The sequence below is a fragment of the Solanum pennellii genome, chromosome 2 (assembly GCF_001406875.1).
Source record: "Solanum pennellii chromosome 2, SPENNV200".
NCBI lineage: Eukaryota > Viridiplantae > Streptophyta > Magnoliopsida > Solanales > Solanaceae > Solanum > Solanum pennellii.
In genome coordinates this window covers 55,785,316-55,803,986 of record NC_028638.1, presented here as the reverse complement: position 1 = coordinate 55,803,986, position 18,671 = coordinate 55,785,316, and the positions used below count along the sequence as shown (strand labels likewise).

Sequence of the window (18,671 nt, the reverse complement as noted above, 5' to 3'; positions counted from 1 at the left end):
TACTATTAATTGAACTCATATGGACAAAAGTGGATGTTTGTAGCGCAACATACAAAATTAGCCTAGTTACGCTAATTAAAGAACATTACAATTTTATTTACTTAGTTCAATATTTAACGGTTCTAGGATCTAGGAGAGGTTAGAATCTTAAGAGAGGATTTTTTAAAATAATTTTTTTAAAGTACTTTAGGTTTACTGTTGAGGAAGATGTATAAAATTAGGGTTTGGTTGATGGTAAATTGAATGAACTCTGACGGAACCACACTACTAAAAAGAAACAGTGATAAAATTGTCGGTTTGCTTAGGATGACAGACAAAAGTACGAGTACCTATCCACAATTTATTCACACACTCCAAAATATAAAAAGCTCACCGCCTTAAAACTTAAAACGTATACACCTATACCTACTGCTGCCCTTTTAACCCTCCCCACACCTTAATCTTCGTCTCATTTTATATGATATATTTAATCATAAAAATTAAAATTTAACTATCGGTTAATATTTAGAATTTATTTTATTTTTTAGAAATATTATTTAAATATGAAAAATAATTTAAATAAGATTATTATCAGAAATTTAAAAAATAGGATTTTTCTAAAACAAAAAATATCTAGAAAGTGAAAACAAGATTATGGATGTTCTTCAAAATTTTACAATACAACTTCAAGTTACAAATATGTTATTATTGTGTAGCATAAATTGAGACGAAAGCAATAATATATGGTTTTGCTTGGAATATCTTGTATCCCCAAGCTTTTGTTGGGTTCCATCAAATTAATATCTTGTGTTTGTCCATAAATGTTTTGCCTTAGGCTCTTCATCAGTGGCCACTGCCAATTTTTATGATTTCCATCACTTTCCATGTCTAAAAGTGGATGAGGGCTAAAATTAATTTTTTTTACAGTACTACACATTTTCAAGGGATTGATATTAGTAGATGTTGATATGTGAACATAAATGTTACGTTCTTTAAAAGATAGAAAAATAGAAACACAAGTACAAAAAAAAGAAAAAAAGAAAGTAGTCTCAGCCCTTCAAATTATTTCCTTCATCGCTTTCTTTCTAACAGTATAGGCTCCCATCAAGCTTGTGAAAGGCCAATATAATGCTGTAGTCTGTACTACTAGTTATTCGTATTTAGTTGAGCTGTAAACTTGTTCTTCAACAATAAATAAAAGAAAAAAATGTTCCCTTTTGGAAACAGTAGTAATGGGAACCCTATTCTTCACTCATCTTTTCTTAACAACCAAATACTTCTTCATCAACATGACCTTCCTACTCATCATCATTACTTGGCAGCCGCAAATGGTCACTTAATCGACTCGTATGCAACTAACAATGTCGTCATCAACAACAAGCGTAAAAAACCAGTGAAAAAGGATCGACACACTAAGATTTTGACATCACAAGGGCATAGGGATCGGAGGGTGAGGTTGTCGATAGGGGTTGCTCGTAAGTTCTTTGATTTGCAAGACATGCTTGGTTACGATAAACCAAGTAAAACCCTTGATTGGCTATTCACCAAGTCTAAATTAGCCATTGAAGATCTCATCAACGATGTGTCAAAGAAGAGTACTCCTTCATCTATTAATAATAATAATAATAATAACAATTCGGAATGTGATGAGGATATGATTGTTCCTCTTGCAAAAAAAGCAAAGCAAGAGAGAGACTCAAGGGCAAAGGCTAGAGCAAGAGCTAGAGAAAGAACTATTAAGAAAATCTGGACCCAAATTGCTCCGAATAGAGAAGCTACAGCTTCACATTACAATAATTCTACACGAAATTGGAATCATGACGATGTTAATCCAACAATCATGAGTTCCATGGATGCATCTACCATTTGTTGTACCTCATTACCGATAGGTAAAAAACTAAAATACTTCTTATAAATTCCACAATTTAATTGACATTCCGATATTTATATTTTTTTTTCATTAATTTGCAGTTCAGAAAGCATGGGATTCATATCACGGAAGCCAAATCTGAAGGGAACAGCGTAAGCTAGCTAATTAAGCATTCCTGTTTAATTTCTAGGTTTGGTACAACTATAAAGTGCCCTTTATGTGTTTTTGTTTTTCCAATTTCTCTCCAAGTCTTTGTGTACTTACTTGTAAACTTTGTTTTTGTAACTCAAACTTTATATCTATGCATCAACCAGTACACCAAAAGTTTTACAAGTTTTTAATGGACTGTATAATTACAAGCAAAATAACAACTCATTGAAGTTAAAAAGCAACCAGAGAGAACATTACCTGGAATTCGATCTGGGGAATCAACAGGTAGTCAGTCCATTGAACTGAAATCAATTCGAAGTCTAATTTTCTCCTAAGTTGGATTTTGAAGAGGTATGAAAAAGGATGGTTGATGTAGTCCATCCTTAATCATTTACTTTTTTGGAGTTTAGTTAGATCCAAGAGTTATTTTTTTACATGGTATCAAAGCATGACTCATCCCAGTTAATGTTTACCGATGATGGGCCCAAGATTAAATTGTCCATCCACCAGGTGTACAATCTTGGGCATAGGGTGAGTGTTGAAGAGTCCCCATTGGGATAAAAGAAAGGGATAGGTGGTCTATTTATATGGACTTGGGCATTGTATCAGAGCTAACACCTATTCCAATTGATGTTTACCAATGATGGCCCCCTAGATTAAGTTGTTCACGCACCAAATGTCTAGCCTAGGTATGAAGTGGGGGTGTTGAAGAGTCCCGTGGGATTAAAAAAAAGATGGATGGTCTCCTTATATGAACTAGATTTTGGGCACAAATCCATGGTGAGACTCCCAAACTCAGATACATCATTTGTAAGTTTTCTTTATTCCAAAGACATAAGGTAAAATTATGTTTAACTTTAGCTTAATAGAAATCATTTTAGGTGGAGGTCCAGTAATTTTCCATCTTGACAAAGAAAATATAATAAACCATAATTTAAGTATAAAACCCAGCTTAAGTAAAATTTTAAGCTGAGTGATAACTTAACCATGGAAGAACTGGTGCAGTCATTTAGTCACAATGTTCTCTCTGATAATTAAGTTCAACAATTGCTTACAGCATACTAACCCTAGCTATTGTAATTCATAATTTTAATCAACTTAGCTCAAATGACAAAACTGATCAAGATTTGATATTAATTCAATCTATTATACTCCAATGTGATATTTAACCTAGCTAGAATGCATATTTTGTCTGCTCAAAGTCTCAATTAGTCATAAGAAACATGTTAGTAACATTCTGTTGTTGTGATTGGATCAAGTTACAGAACCATTTTTGTTCCTTTATTTTTCTGTAAGTTGGCCTTTTTCTGATTTTCTTTAGATGCGTATGGATAGTAGGGTTGATTTATAGTCCAAATTAAGAGCTGATTTAGGTTGTAGTGAGAGCTCGCGCATAGAAATTTTTACGTTCTGCGTTGAAAGTTATGAGTTCAACTAAACCGTCACCAACAATAGTACAATTTTCATTAGATATATAGTTTTAAGAACCTGGAACTCTGCTGCACCAGCAGAACCAGATAGAGATTATCTTAAAAATTAAAGATGCCAAGGTTCATACTTTTTCTGTTTCAAGTTAACTGTTCTTCTTTCTGTGTGTATTTATCCCAATTTTGTTCACTTTTCTCAAAACAACTTTCTCCATTTTTCTTATCTATAGTACTATTAAAGTAATACTACTTCATATTCTTTGGTCACGCAATCTCTACAAGCAACCTATTTCATACCCTTTTCGTCCTATTTCCTCTTCTCCTTCTCTTCTTAAAGTATTCTTCGACATACATACACTTATGGTTAAAAAATGATCAAATAACTGAAAATTTTAACTTTCTCCATTCTTTGTGCCATTTCCATTGCATGATCAATTTAAAATATTTAATAATGTAACTAAAAATTTAACCTTTTATAATAGGTGATTTAATTTTATTTTTTTCTATTCTTTTTAGGATAAGGATCTAACTTCTATATATTGATGGTGCAAAAGGGTACCTTTATTTTTTGAGGCCTACATTTCATCAATAGTTTTTTTTTTCGTGACCTAACAATCTTGCATTGGTTTCTCTAAAATACTCAATATACTTTTAATGGTTCTTTCTAAGTCATTAGTATACTTCAATATTTCTTGTTGTTTTTATAAGAGATTGGTTGACTAAATTGTTCTTAAAGACAAAATACACTGCTACAGTGTAGAAAAGTATATTGAACCATCAAACAAGTATTTCAAAAAGCATATTCAACAATCAACCATCAAACCAGTACTCTCAAATCAATTTATCTAATTATTAAAATTAGGTTTTATTTTTTCATTCTTTTAAGTAGGTAGGGGTGTACATGACCGGGTTGGTTCGGGTTTTTCAGATATCAAACCAAACCATTTGTATCGGATTTTTGAATTTATAAACCAAACCAAACCTATAAAATTCGGGGTTTTCAATTCCAGGTTTTTTCGATAAAGTATTCATATAAACATATAATTTACTTATACTTCAAATATTTCTTTAATCCTACCAAAATGCAACTATCTAAATCATTTCTCAAGAAAATAACAAAAAAATATGATATGATTAATGACACTAAAATATCCAACAAAAAAAAAAAATCGCGTAAAACAAATGTTGTCAATCAATAAGTCATAATGAAATTGATCATAATTTAAGTACAAAATCATGCTAAAATAAGTTTAGTAAGTATTAGTTACATGACTAAATATTAAAACAAAGTAAAATTAGATCATGAATCATAATTGTCTAAATCTATGTAAAACTAAAAAACAAATATTCAATATTATTATCATTCTTAGTGTTGAATTGATTTTCTTGTAGCATTAGTATTAATCTGTTTTTATTTAAACTTTATTATAATTACCAACATGTATGAACTATAATCTTTATTAGATCATTAAGAATTTTAACTTCCAAACATGAAATAAATATATTAAAATAAAAACTATGAAAAAGTATAAGAAATATTTAAAAATTATATCAAAGTAAGTATTTTTACATATAAAATAAAATTTTAAAAAATTATATATATAATGTCGGGTTGGTTTGGTCTCGGATTGATATTTTTTAGTTGAAATCAAACCAACCCAAATATAGTCGGATTTTTTTCTTCCAAAACACCAAACCAAGTCAAACCAAACCACTAGTCGAATTTTTTTCAATTTGACTCTATTTGCGGTTCGATTTTGTATATCCCTACTTTTTAAGTATTGTTTTCGTCTATGTTGTTAGGCTAGTTATTTACTATGTATATATACATTTGTTATCTTTTAAATTATTTATTAGAATAAAAAAATATGTCAATAATTAGAAAATATGAATCCGATTATTCTAAAAAGAAAAAGAAACATGAGTCTTTATAACAAAAGAAATATGCTCTTAGATCATTAAAAAGTAAACTTCAAGTGAATTATATCTATATATATGAATGTTTTTTTGCAACAAAAAATAATTAAGGCCTCTCATTGGAACGCGACTTTAGTTCCTAAAAAATATTAAATCGCCCTACTTTTACATGCACTAAGGGTTGTTTTGTTGCTACTCGGAAGTATCCACGGTAAAGTTATTCATATACACTCTTTGTTTTCTTTTATTTGTTTACTAATGTAAGGACTTGTTTGATCCCAAGAAAATTTGAGAAAATACTTGAAAAATGGTGTTTAGCTATATAACTTGGCAAATTTATTTATCAAGAATCTTAAGTTCCAAAATACTAGGAAAAAAAATAGTATTTTGTCCAAGTTCTAACATTTGAAATTTTTTAAAAAATTCAAAAATTACCCCTAACTTTATATTTTATAAAAAAAAATGTTTGTCATTTATTAATTCAAATTAATATTTGTTATATTACCTCCAAAAAAATATAGGAGTTCTAATTTGAGTGATAAGATTGAAAAACAAGACCTATTTGTTTTAAATGGGTTATAATTTTAATTGAATCAGTGACAAGTTTAAGTATGCGATTATTGTGTTGCTCTTGTCCATACTTTTTTTTTTTGATTGTTATCAATCATGTTAGAGAAAATGGTCAAAAGCCCCCCTCCCCTCCCAATCTATAGCCGGATTCCCAACTACACACTCATACTTTACAGGGGTCCTATCACCCCCTGAAGTTTGTAAAACTGAAATTACTACCTCCCTAAACGCTTAGCTGACAAAATGAGTGTATCTCACTCTTTTTGAGAGAGTGAGCACAAAATTTAATATTAAAACTTTATTTTTAATAGAGAAAAGACATATAATATCACTATTGAAGTTGTTTCGATTTTTTAAAAAGACATTTTAACTTTGATAACGTCCTATTACCCCACAAAAGTATTGTATATTTTTATAAAAGGACCATTTTAACCCATTTTCTCATTATGTTTGAGAACACGCTCATGATGCGCGTGAAGATCCCTTTTTAATGCCAAAACCCAATTAATAACTGCCACATCTAAGTTATTTTCTTTATTAATTATTTATTTCATTCCAATCCATCTTCTTCCCTAACAAAAGAGTCAAGTACTCTATGTTAGAGCTGATGAAATCAACTCAATAAGGTATGAATTAGTTTTAATTTCAATCCAAAAAGCTAGTTTAAAGTTCCCCGAGGTTTCATTTCTTCTTAATTTCATTTATTTTTGAGAATCCAAAAATCAAACCAAACTCTCATTAGTTGTTTGTTCGGGAGGATCAACATCGACCTGGGACTTGCCAACTTCTGAACTTTGATCGGCAGCGTCATTGTCGGGGTCGCAAGATAACATCCAAGACTTGTCCATGGAAGCTTTTATCAAGCCATGGTTTGACAACAAACCCAGTCACCAGCCACTCAAAAGAAATGGCTCCGAATACCATTACTATCGATTTCAACGAATTATTCTTCCTCATTGAAATCACAAGCAAATTTTCTGATATACATGCCGATGAGGGTTTAATTTGCAGCTGAATCGATTTGCTATTTTTACTATTCTAACATGTATTCTTCAGTTCATTGTATACTCCACTAGTTTTTCAAGAAATTTGATCAGCAATGATCAAAATTGTAGGAGATGATCTTTAACAATGCTTATGATTGAAGAAAATGATGAGAGAAACTAAGAAATGAACAATGGAGAACAAGAGTTTTCTTTTTTGAAACGATTTGGATCGGGTCGGGTTTAAAGAAATTAATTAGAATAAAATTAATAAAAAGAGTGAGCACCACGCGTCTGTTTACAGTAGAGAAAATGAGTCAAAATGACTCTTTTACAAAGATTTTCAATACTTTTATGGGGTAATAGGACGTCTTCGAAGTTAAGGTGTCTTTATTAAAATTCGAGACAACTTTAGAAGTAACTTTATGTCTTTTCTCTTTTCTCTTTTTAATATCTATTTTTAAGAATATATGTGTTTTTTTTTTGTCTTCTTCTACATAGTAATAATGATCAAATTCCTCCACCATTCACCATCTCCAAACCATCATTGCCACCACCATCTTCACCGGATTCACCATGGTTGATTTCACACAAGGTTTCAAAATCTCATGTAAGAAATTTTTATAAACCATTCAAATCAATTAAAAGTAAAATGAGATCTATTTATATCACCTAAAAATGGGATTTGGATCATATTTAAAAAAAATCAATTTAAGTTTACATTAAACCCAATTGAACTCTCAAATAAGATTTAATTTTATAGATCTTTAATTATCAATCTCAAATCTCAAGCAACCAATTACAAGTTTCTTCCTCATTTTTCCGGAGAGAATTTGCACTTGTTCTTCCTCTCTATTTCGCTCCCCTCACTTTTTTTAGTTTTCCTCTCTCCACTACTATCAGTGAAAAGTTACCATTGTTGCTTCCTCCGATGAAATGTCACCATTGTCGCTGCCTCCGATGAAACGCCAACATTGTCACTACCTCCGACGAAACGCCACCATTGTCATCGCCTCCAGCGAAACTCAAAACACCAGCAAAAACCCCCCACACCTCCTCTCATCTCTCTCTTGTTCCTCAAAATCCAATTTTAATGGACTTTGATTTTTAAAGTAATGGTGAATTTACTTTAGAAATTTTAAGGAATTGGGAAAGAAATTGCTTTAGGATATGAAGAAATTGGAAGAGTATAGGAAAAAGGGAAGGAATTATAAGAAAATTAAAAAAAAAAAAATTAAATTTCCACTGTCGAACGCGAATTTCACACATCAGTATAGATGTGGTTGTGCTTTTCAAGGGTGAAACTATTTCAGTTTTAGACAGTTCAGAGAGGTGATAGGACTCCCGTAAAATTAAGGTGGGTAGTTTCAAACCCGAATATATATTAGAGGGACTTTTGACCATTTTCTCATTATGTTATAAGGTTATTTTTAACAGAATATATTCATTATAAAATGATAATACAAATTTATAGATATTTGTAATAATTTTTACAACTTTAAAAATAATTAGATATTATTGAACAAATTTGGGGCAAAAAATATGGTGAATCTTCACCCAAATATGATATGCCAAGAACATTTTGAAATTCTGACCAAACGCTAAATATAGATTTTTAATTATCACTTCTACCGTAACAACAAAAGATAATTATATTATTTTTCAAGACATAAGACTATATATATATATATATAAAGTATAAGTCATTCTATTTTCTATCCTAATAAAATAAGAAATAGATACTTGCATGTACTATTAGTATTAGTTATGTGTGATTATAAGATTTATAAGGTAGCAACCAAACATGGTACTTTATGTGTTTGAAATTTATACTCTCTCCGTCTATTTTTATTTGTTATGTTAATGCTTTATGAATGTTAATTTGACTAATTTCAAAGTTAAATTTGATTACCTTTATCAAATATTTTAAATAAAAAATTTAGATATTCAAAAACTATACAAAAAATACAATTAATTGCAATTTTTGTATATCACTATGATGAGAAAATATATGGCAAAATATCAAACAAAGTTTTTATATAGTTTGACTTTAAATTAAGAAACTATGACAATCAAAAATAAAGGAATGGAGTATAAGACACCTAAAATTCTATACCAATTTTCAAACATGATATTGTTATTTATTTACGAATAATTTACTTCCTAACCAACTACTAAACCGCTTCTAATGGTATAAAGATTCATTTATCTTTTTCATAAATTTAAGATAATTTTTTTTTCTCTATATTACCAATTACCACATATTATAGAAAATGGCTTGTAAATTGTCATTACATATTTTTGTATTTTAATTTTATCACCCCATATTTAGGGATATTTACCTCGTTGTTTAGCTACTGTTGTTGTATGTGGCAATACTGTTCATTAATGTAAATGTGTCAATGTCCTATTCAGTTTCACTGTAACTCCTGCAAAACCTTTTTTTATTGATCCTCTCCCAGTTAACTAAACAACAAACTTTCAATACAAATCATTTGGCCCTCATAAAATTTGCTTGCTCTTTCTTTGACTACGTACTACCAGATAACTATATATTACATTATTTTTGCACTTGTAATATTAAGATCGATAATACTTAATAATTTGATTCCGTACAAGATCTTTATATTATAGTAATAAATAAGTATAAAATAAAATTAGAATGTTTAGCGTGAAGTTAATGGACTATACAATACTAACAATTTAAAACTAGAAAAAATAAATTATTCTCATATTCTAAGCTAAATTTTTTCTTTTGGATCTGGATGATCCTCAACTTTGATTTAAAAATCAAGCACACAATCCACTCCCCATAGCTCTTATTTTGAATGTTGATAGTGAAATATTACTCTAAAGAAAGTTGATCAGAAGTAAGAGTAGGTAGAGAGTCAAGTGAATAAACCAATTTTAGCCCTTGATCGCTGTAGTTAGCAATATGAGCAGTAACTTTCAGTTACAGTATATTTGGGAGGAAAAAATCAGCTTATTATGAGACATACAATTATTCAGCTTATACACATTTGGGGGCTATGAGCTCCCGAGACCATTTTAGTACATATCAACCTCGTATACAATGCAAGTCACATTTTATACAATGTATATAAATGTTGGAAATTTTTAATGAAATTACGTAGCGTTTTGATATGAAAATAAAAGAAAAAGAATTACTTTATTTGAAAATTTTGAAGTAGGAGTTTATATTTGGCTATATTTTTTACAAAGAATATTTAGAATTTGAATATATTTGATTTGAATATGATTTAAACCCTTAATTTGTTAAAATTAGAAGAAAAAAAATCCCAACTTTCTTAGCTTAACCATGCGACCATTTTTTCATTCAACATGACACATTTTGTTTTGGTTGGTGACGTGGGTTTCCAAAAAATTTAGACAGAAGGAATAAACTTGCAACTTTTTGTTCATTTGTATAATATAAGAATGTACTTTATCTTTAAGTCATATTTGAGGAATAATTTTAGCCAAAAACTCATTCTACGTAATGATATCAACAAATGTACCACACGGATCAAACATGTTAATATGCTATTAGGCATAATTAGACATGAGAAACAATTTTGTTGTTGAACTTGATGTTTATATTTTTCAATTTTAAATAGTTAGAAATAAAATTAGATAATTAAATATGTAGCATTCAACCGAAAAATGCACGTCCTACATGGCGTCCTTCGCGTGGATATCTACTTTTGCATATTCAAAATTAAAAAACATATATAAATACAAACTAATGTGCATATTTAAAATTGAAAGAACATATATAGATACAAACTAATGCGAAGTAGGAGAGAATATTAAAAATTATAATGTTAGAAAGAAATTATATTCATGTACTTACCTTGAACTTGTTCAAAAGTTGCTTCTGATGAATCTCCTTTCCAGATCAAAGCTTTATTATTTTAGGAGAAAGTTCTAGTAGTAAAATATAAGTTATGAGGTGTTACCTTAAGTTTATTAACCAATGTTAAGTCAGTTGGTCAGACTTATGCTCTGATGGTGACCCGTGAGTCACAATCCTCTTATTTAATTACTCTATTTATTTCACTTCTTGGGTCAAATTAAGGCAGACATGTAATGAGTACTACTCCTATATTTAATTTAACATAGACAAATACTGCAGGTTGATATATTTTAATATTTTATTAATGACATCTTTTGTACAAATACGATTCTACAAAATAAAAGATTCACCACCTAGTTTTAACCTGTACCTTATATCCTCGAAAAGAAATGTGTAATTAACAAAATATTAGCACCGGAATCCAAAGGAAAAATCTACTCTTTGTTAATAACTCCTATTAAAGATGTAGAGAGAAGCACGGAGGAAACGTATTATTTTGGTTTCCAACGAGGTATTCGATATGGAGCCTCACTAATTAAAATTCGATCAATTTTTTAGGACGGCTTTTTTAATATATATTTTTTTAAATTCAGAATTCTTAACCCTTAGGGTTCTCTGATTAAGAATGAAAACTCCAATCATTCCACCATAACTCATATTAGCCAGAAAAACAGGAATTTCAACTATTCCACCACAACTCATGTTGGTCAGAAGAAATGAATCTCAACTTTTCCACCACTACTCATGTTGGAAATTTTTTACAATGGTACAGATACAACCAACAATAGTTGGGGACCTTCTATTAATTAGTTGATACTTGGATATCGATCGCTTCTTTACCTTTACCATTTACCTCCTACTCACCTCTCTTTTCTTTCATTTTCTTATTTTCCTACTCTCAATTAGTTTTTTTTCTCCTCATTTTCTTAAGATGTTGATATAAAAGAATTACTATAAACAATTTTTTATCTCAACAACTAAAATTGTTTTTAGGATTGAGTATTTAAAGTACTCATATCATTCAATATTTTAATATTATCAAATTGACTAAAAAATATTTAGTATTTCCTCAATTACTAGCATCAAAAAAGTAAATTAATTCAAATTTAATTTTTCATAATTTTTTCAAAGTTTATTTTATTTCATATATTTATAGTCACTGTTATTTTAGTTCTGTTTTTAGTTAATATATTTATAGGCACTCTCTTCATATTCGTTATTTTTCTTAATTTAAGTTATAATTTCTTAAAATACTTAATAGAAAAATATTAAAATATATATATATATATATTATTACCGAATGTACTTTAAGACACGAAAAATAAATTCTTATAATATTCGAAACCTTGTACAACATGATTGGATTTAATTTGAAGCATGCTCATAAAGCACAGACCAGATGAGACAGGTGAGATTTGTTTAATTAGTTTAATGGATTCTGGATTTTGTTGAATATTTTAATCTGCAAAATTGACCGAATATATTATGCACAAATATTTACGTTGGAGCTGCTTATTCTTAGGTTAGCCATCAATGGTTATTTTTAATGAGTTACCTGCATACTCTATTATTTTACTCACGTCAAATCATATTATTTTATGTTACATAGCTTTAGGTTTTACAGATCAATTTAAAATGTACCCTTGGACGAGACTAATCAGAGATACTCCCGCAATTTCAATTTTATTTTTAACTTTATTAATGGCGGAATCAAAATTTTTAACAAGTTGTTCAAAATTTTAAAAAATAAATATATAAAGTAGCCAAAAGAGGTTAGAATCACTATTTTAACTATGTATAAATAATAGGGAAAAGAGTCAAATATGTCTCTAAACTTTTTGAAAAGGTTTAGATATACCCTCCGTTTAAAGTTTGATTCATTTATACCCTCGCCGTCCAACTTTTGGTCTACATATGCCCTTTTGGGCGTTAGTTGGCCAACTCGGAATATCCAACTCATTTTACTTTTATTTAAATGCCAAATGGATTTTTCACGTCATTTTTATGTATTATCACTTGACATGTATATTCAACGGAAAAGGGTCAAATATGCCCCTAAACTATTCGAAAGGTCTAGATATACCCCTGTTTAAAGTTTGGTCCATTTATACCCTCGCGTCCAACTTTTGGTCTACATATGCCCTTATGGGTGTTAGTTGGTCAACTCGAAATATCCAACTCCTTTTACTTTTCTTTAAATGCCAAAAGGGATTTCACATCATTTATATATATTATCACTTGACATTTATATTAAAAGAGAAAAGGGTCACTTATGCCCTAACTACCCGACCCAATTTTAAAACACATATACGACCGTCTTTTAAATGGTTCAATTATGCCCCTAATCCGACTCATATATGTGTGAATTATTTTGTTATTTACATCATCATCGCCTGCTGCAGCTTGCAGTTGTGTCTATAACGTTGTTGCGGTGAATTCCTCTGCTCTAGCCCTTGCCTTCCAGGTTTGCGCCTCCAGCTCTGCGTTGCGCCAAAACGCTTTTCAAACCTCGACTTCCTTCCTTTAGTTGTCGTGCCATTGATTCCTCGGCGGTTCCAATCAGAGCACGATAGTGTTCGCCATTTAAATGGTTCAATTATGCGCTAATCCGACCCATATAGGGTATTTTAAAAAAAGGGTCGGGTTGTATAAATTATTTAAAAGACGGGTCGTATATGTGTTTCAAAATTAGGTCGGATAGTTAGGGGCATAAAAGACCCCTTTCTCTTTTAATATAAATGTCAAGTAATAATATATAAAAATGATGTGAAAAATCCATTTGGCATTTAAAGAAAAGTAAAATGAGTTGGATATTTCGAATTGACCAACTAACACCCATAAGGGCGTAGACCAAAAGTTTGGACGCGAGGGTATAGATTGACCAAACTTTAAACAGGGGTATATCTAGACCTTTCGAATAGTTTAAGGGCATATTTGACCCTTTTCCCTTGAATATAAATGTCAAGTGATACTACATAAAATGACGTGGAAAATCCATTTGACATTTAAATAAAAGTAAAATGAGTTGGATATTCCGAGTTGGCCAACTAACGCCCAAAAGGGCATATGTAGACCAAAAGTTGGACGGCGAGGATATAAATGGACCAAACTTTAAACGGAAGGTATATCTAAACCTTTTCAAATAGTTTAGGGGCATATTTGACCCTTCTCCCATAAATAATATAATATTCAAAAGAGATTTGAGTGAACCTCCCTACGATTGCTGATCCAAAGTATGAGAGTCAAATTAATTAAAGTTTATGTAAATTTGAACAAGATTTTTTTTTAAAATATATATAATTTAAAAAATAGAATTTGAATAATTCGAAACTAGGATAACAACTTAAAATATTTAAAAATTAATATAACAAAATATCTAAATAATAGTTAAGATAAACAAATAGAGTAATTATTTTTGTTCACACACTCTTCTTCACCGTGCAAGGATACAGAGGAGTTGTATCTTATAAAACTTATTTAGAGAAACACGACATCCAGACTATACTTGTGTATACCTACGAGATTCGACCATCATCACTTCTAAAGTTTTCATATAGTGCTTGGATTTGAATCACAGCTTCTAAATTAAAAGATAGTGTCTACGGTTTAAGTTTGAAATTTCTAACTGAATGTTGAACCTTTTCAATAATCCAGACAATTCTTACACTTCATTATCCGTTATATTATTTTTTAAATATAATATTTATTTTGATTGGTATTTAAATTTTATTATATCCTATATCTTAAATTCATCGTTAGGTGAATGAAAAAACCTATTTTATGTAATGACTAATTTGATGTGATCGTGTCGTTATCTTAATATCTTCTTCTTATTTTGTCTAGTTTATTATTTAATAATCATATTTCATATTTATCTTACCTTTTCATATTAATTTTACCTTGTTCCCTATTTTTCTTTTAGGTTTATCATTCAAATTATTGATATGTGACTTTATGATGTGACACAGGACAATTCAATTTATCCAATCAATGTATATATCAAAACAATATCATACGATACAATACAATTTGATATATTATGAAACAATATTGCAACATTCATTCAAACAAAGTGTTAAGTCATGTATCCATGATATTAAGAAATTATATATGCACATAGAAAATAATTAAGAAAATGTTACATATATTGTAATCTTTTATCGAGGGGTTTCAGGTGAAAGCTTAGAGATGATAATGGTGTGGGGTTGGTTGAGCTTAACCCCCACAAACTCGCCCCGTATGAATCCGCCGCGGATAACAATGTTCTTATGAATCCACTTTGCTCTATTTAAGTCCATTTAAGATAAATTAAACCTCTCTTACACTAAATACTAGGAGATAATCTTGTGTATAGTACACATAAGTTAATCATCCGTCTACTTTTATTTATATTTATACAATATATAAATCCACAAACGTTTTATTTTTCTTTTTCCCATATAGCTGTACAAGTATCCAAATCACAGTTCTTCTAGTATTTATTATGAATTTTGTCATAAGGCTATAAAAGAAATTCTGAGGCTATGCTTTAAATAGCATGTCTAAAAGCCACAATATTAGACACAATGAGAGGCCCAATTACCATAATAAACAATAAGACGGGTCCACAACTAACAGGCCCAGTTACACCATAACAAGCAATAAGACGGCCCACAACTAAGAGGCCCAATTACACCATGACAAAAGGCTGTAACCTCAGTCTTGCTCCTTTTCTTGTTCAGAAAGATTTGTTTCCTTGAATTACTCTTACAGAGCAAGAAGAAGAAGAAGACGTAGAAGAGCAATGGAAGATTCAAAGAAGATCGCACACGAAATTGGAGGAGTGAGAAACGATGCGTTTCGATTCGGGCTTCATGGTGTTAAGAGCGACATCGTCGGATCTCATCCTCTCGAGTCTGCTTATCACTCTGTAATTCTCCTTTCTCCTAGCTATTATTGATTTTTTTGCCTATACACGTACGTTTCTGATTTCTCCTTTGGGGACAGACGAAGGCTAGGCAACAGGAAATGAAGAGGAAGATACTTGCAAACACCTACGGGTCGGCTTTCCCTATGAAGTTAGAGCTCGATCGCCAAATTCTTTCGAGGTTAGTGTTTGTTTGTTACTCGTAGTTTTATATCTCTCAACGCATTGTTAGACTCTAGCTATAGTGTTAGTTTGGTTCGAATTCTGTGGTGATTGAAAGGGTTTTGATTGCGAAACCCCCTTTTTGTGCTTCACTAGGGTTTAGTCCTTTTTGATTGTGAAAGTTAAACTGGACTTGAATTGAGCGGAACTAATTTATATGCCTCAATCTTAACCTTTCGTTTTATGGTCAAATTTATTGGGTTTTCCATGCTCATAGTTTTTGACTCATTTTCCCTCTCCTCTTTGGATTTCGACCAATTAAATTGAATTCCCTTGTTAAGTTGATTTGTGTTATATTATGTTAGGAGTTCTCCCCCTTTGTATAGGTAGAAAAGGGTGTTTGTTTGGATTAATTGAGAGAGGGAATGAAGGAGGTCTATTCAGTTGCCAAACTGGCAGAGGTTAGTAATTCACCCATAAAGTCAAATTACTTTGAGTATAAATGGGAACTTTCACAAGAAAACTGGTAAAGCCAAAGGTTTTATGAGGGAAGATAAGCTAGTTAGGGCTAAAAAAGCAAGTGTAAACTTGCTTCGTTTAGAAATAAATAAGGCTTTGATAAACGCCTCTAGTTTCATCCTCCAAGTCCATGAAGATTTCTGTCAGACTAGATACAGCTCATTAGCAGATTCTCTCTGTAAATTCCTGCATGTTGTTTCTCTCTTTGTTTGGTGCAACTGTTGAAACTTAACTTTTCTTTTGGGGTTTTGAACAATAGTACTAATGCAGGAGCGAGTCTGTTTGACACAGAATTTGTGGGTTCCCTTTTTGCTGAATTTCTTTTCCCTTCTTAATTTGCAGATTTCAGAGGCCACCAGGGGCAATACCATCTTCAATGATTGGGTTAGAATCCCTAACCGGAGGTCTAGAGGACTTTGCTTTTGAGGACTACCTTAATGGTATTGAAATCCTTATGATATACTATCTCATTAAAATTATTTTTAACATGCTGCTAACATAAAAACTTGTCCATTCATGATGAATACTCATAATACCCCAACTTGTTTGGTTCCATGGAAGAAGCCTTTAATGAATATGGCTTTTGTTTGGTTGCCATTAACTCATAAGATATTGGAGCAAGATTGCTTATGGCACGTCTCTAAGGTCTAATAGAACTGTTTAATATGGGCAAGTTCTAACTATCTACTCTCTCTGTAAAATTTTATATGACGATCTCAGGCTGGATACTAAATTCTATGACATATAAGTTAAATGCACAGAACATTTTTAATTGCCTTGAAATATATGTCTTCAACATGGTTATATCATTCCAATAGAAGCATATCAGTAAAGGTTAGGAGGAGTGTCAGAACTAAAGAGCGTGTAGAGAAATGTGTCTATATTTGGAATGGATGAAAAAGAAAAGTGTGTCATATTAAATAAAACATACGGAGTAGTTAGTCTCATATACAAAGAAATTTATTCTCGTTTTTCTCTGAACTAATGCAAGGTAAGAGTTGCTTCTCTGGAAGTAGAAGTTAGGCAACCTGCTCAGCCTGATTAGACCTGATCTACTGCTTAATTGAGATAATTTGACATCAGATGGATGCCAGCTGATTCCATTGTAAATAATGTAATAACTTGTGCCAACCAATTCCTCCCACTTCCTGGAACTTGTTGATGCTAATGTAAAATTTCCATGGTTTTTCACCAAGTTCTTCAGTGCATAAAGTACTAGTTTCCCTCTAACGTCATCTCAGTTGATAGCTTTATTTTTGGGGTGTTACTTTCCATATGTTTCTTATGCCAAGTGACTGCTGGCAGTAGGTTCTGCTTCTAATAACCAGCTGTGTTGTGGAGTTTCCGGAGATATTTTTGAGATTTTGGTGAGGGAGGGGGGTTGCTGTTGCATGCCATTAGTTTTTTTTGACTTGACTTTCATTTTTGAGTATGGCTGTATTATGTATATACTTGTGGTTTTAACTTGGTACGTGTTTCTTGATGCTTCTTACAGATCCTAAGGAATCTGAGAGCTTTCGTCCAGTTGACATGCATCATGGCGTGGAAGTTCGCCTTGGGCTTTCTAAGGGACCTGTGTGTCCCAGTTTCATTTGAATCCTTTGCAATTGATTGAGAAACTCTGTAACTTGTAATACTGCTGCTGTGTACTTGTCGTCTCCTATAAGCCTTGTGTCTTGGGTATTTTTAATATCAGCTGGATTTGGAAACACGTAATTAATGTTGTTTTTAGCTTTTCTATTTTCTTCCAATTATTTCTTTCTTACTTTTGTTTGTGTCTTCTGTTAATCCGAAAACCAGTACCAGTAGCCAGATCCAACTCAACCCCTTCCTTATCTTTTCATGTTTGATTAAAGAAAGCCTTGCGATTGGATCACTAAGGATTGATCCCATCTCCTTCCGTGAACCAAATCGTATGTACATCCTTGGGGTAAAAGGAAGCAGCATAACCAAAGTGCCATAGAGAAGGAAATGACGAAGAGAGAAAACACTCATTGCCAATCGAAGATCAAGGACCAATCATGATTTTTATAAAGCACATTCGAAGTATAAAATAATGAACAAACAAAAACAAGTCTTTTCCACTATTATATTGATTAGTTTTTAGCATAAGATTATCAATTGATTTCAGTCCAACAAGAGTAGTAGGATTGCAATGAACAAGTGATAAGAATGTTAACATGTAATTAGGACAAATCAAGTAATAATTTATTGATGAACAATAATGGCTCAGTGTTTTGTATTTTATACAAACACATTGCACGTTGCTCCCTTTGCAAAATTCCATTACTACACACAGCATCCACCCTTTAAAAGAAAAAAAAAAAAAAAA

The 18,671-nt window shown here is 31.1% G+C and overlaps 2 protein-coding genes across 2 annotated transcripts; both read left to right on the top strand.

Moving 5' to 3' along the window:
• Window positions 1-1,001: 1,001 nt before the first annotated feature.
• Window positions 1,002-2,182, top strand: LOC107010808 (transcription factor CYCLOIDEA-like). The gene is made up of 2 exons (XM_015210083.2): window positions 1,002-1,868; window positions 1,951-2,182. Exons 1-2 carry the CDS (start codon window positions 1,187-1,189, stop codon window positions 1,989-1,991), a joined length of 723 nt encoding a protein of 240 aa, XP_015065569.1. The 5' UTR covers window positions 1,002-1,186; the 3' UTR covers window positions 1,992-2,182.
• A 13,275-nt stretch (window positions 2,183-15,457) lies between these two features.
• On the top strand, window positions 15,458-18,090 carry LOC107008927 (cyclin-B1-2-like). The gene is made up of 4 exons (XM_015208143.2): window positions 15,458-15,661; window positions 15,739-15,839; window positions 16,682-16,779; window positions 17,835-18,090. The coding sequence occupies exons 1-4, from the start codon at window positions 15,536-15,538 to the stop codon at window positions 17,933-17,935; spliced, it is 426 nt and encodes a 141-aa protein (XP_015063629.1). The 5' UTR covers window positions 15,458-15,535; the 3' UTR covers window positions 17,936-18,090.
• Window positions 18,091-18,671: the final 581 nt, after the last annotated feature.

Bases quoted from the DNA above. Each gene is read 5' to 3' on its own strand.
- LOC107010808 (XM_015210083.2), top strand. From the start codon at position 1,187: ATGTTCCCTTTTGGAAACAGTAGTAATGGGAACCCTATTCTTCACTCA. The intron at 1,869-1,950 runs GTAAAAAACTAA...ATTAATTTGCAG, and splicing joins TTGTACCTCATTACCGATAG to TTCAGAAAGCATGGGATTCA.
- LOC107008927 (XM_015208143.2), top strand. From the start codon at position 15,536: ATGGAAGATTCAAAGAAGATCGCACACGAAATTGGAGGAGTGAGAAAC. The intron at 15,662-15,738 runs GTAATTCTCCTT...CTTTGGGGACAG, and splicing joins TCGAGTCTGCTTATCACTCT to ACGAAGGCTAGGCAACAGGA. The intron at 15,840-16,681 runs GTTAGTGTTTGT...CTTAATTTGCAG, and splicing joins GATCGCCAAATTCTTTCGAG to ATTTCAGAGGCCACCAGGGG.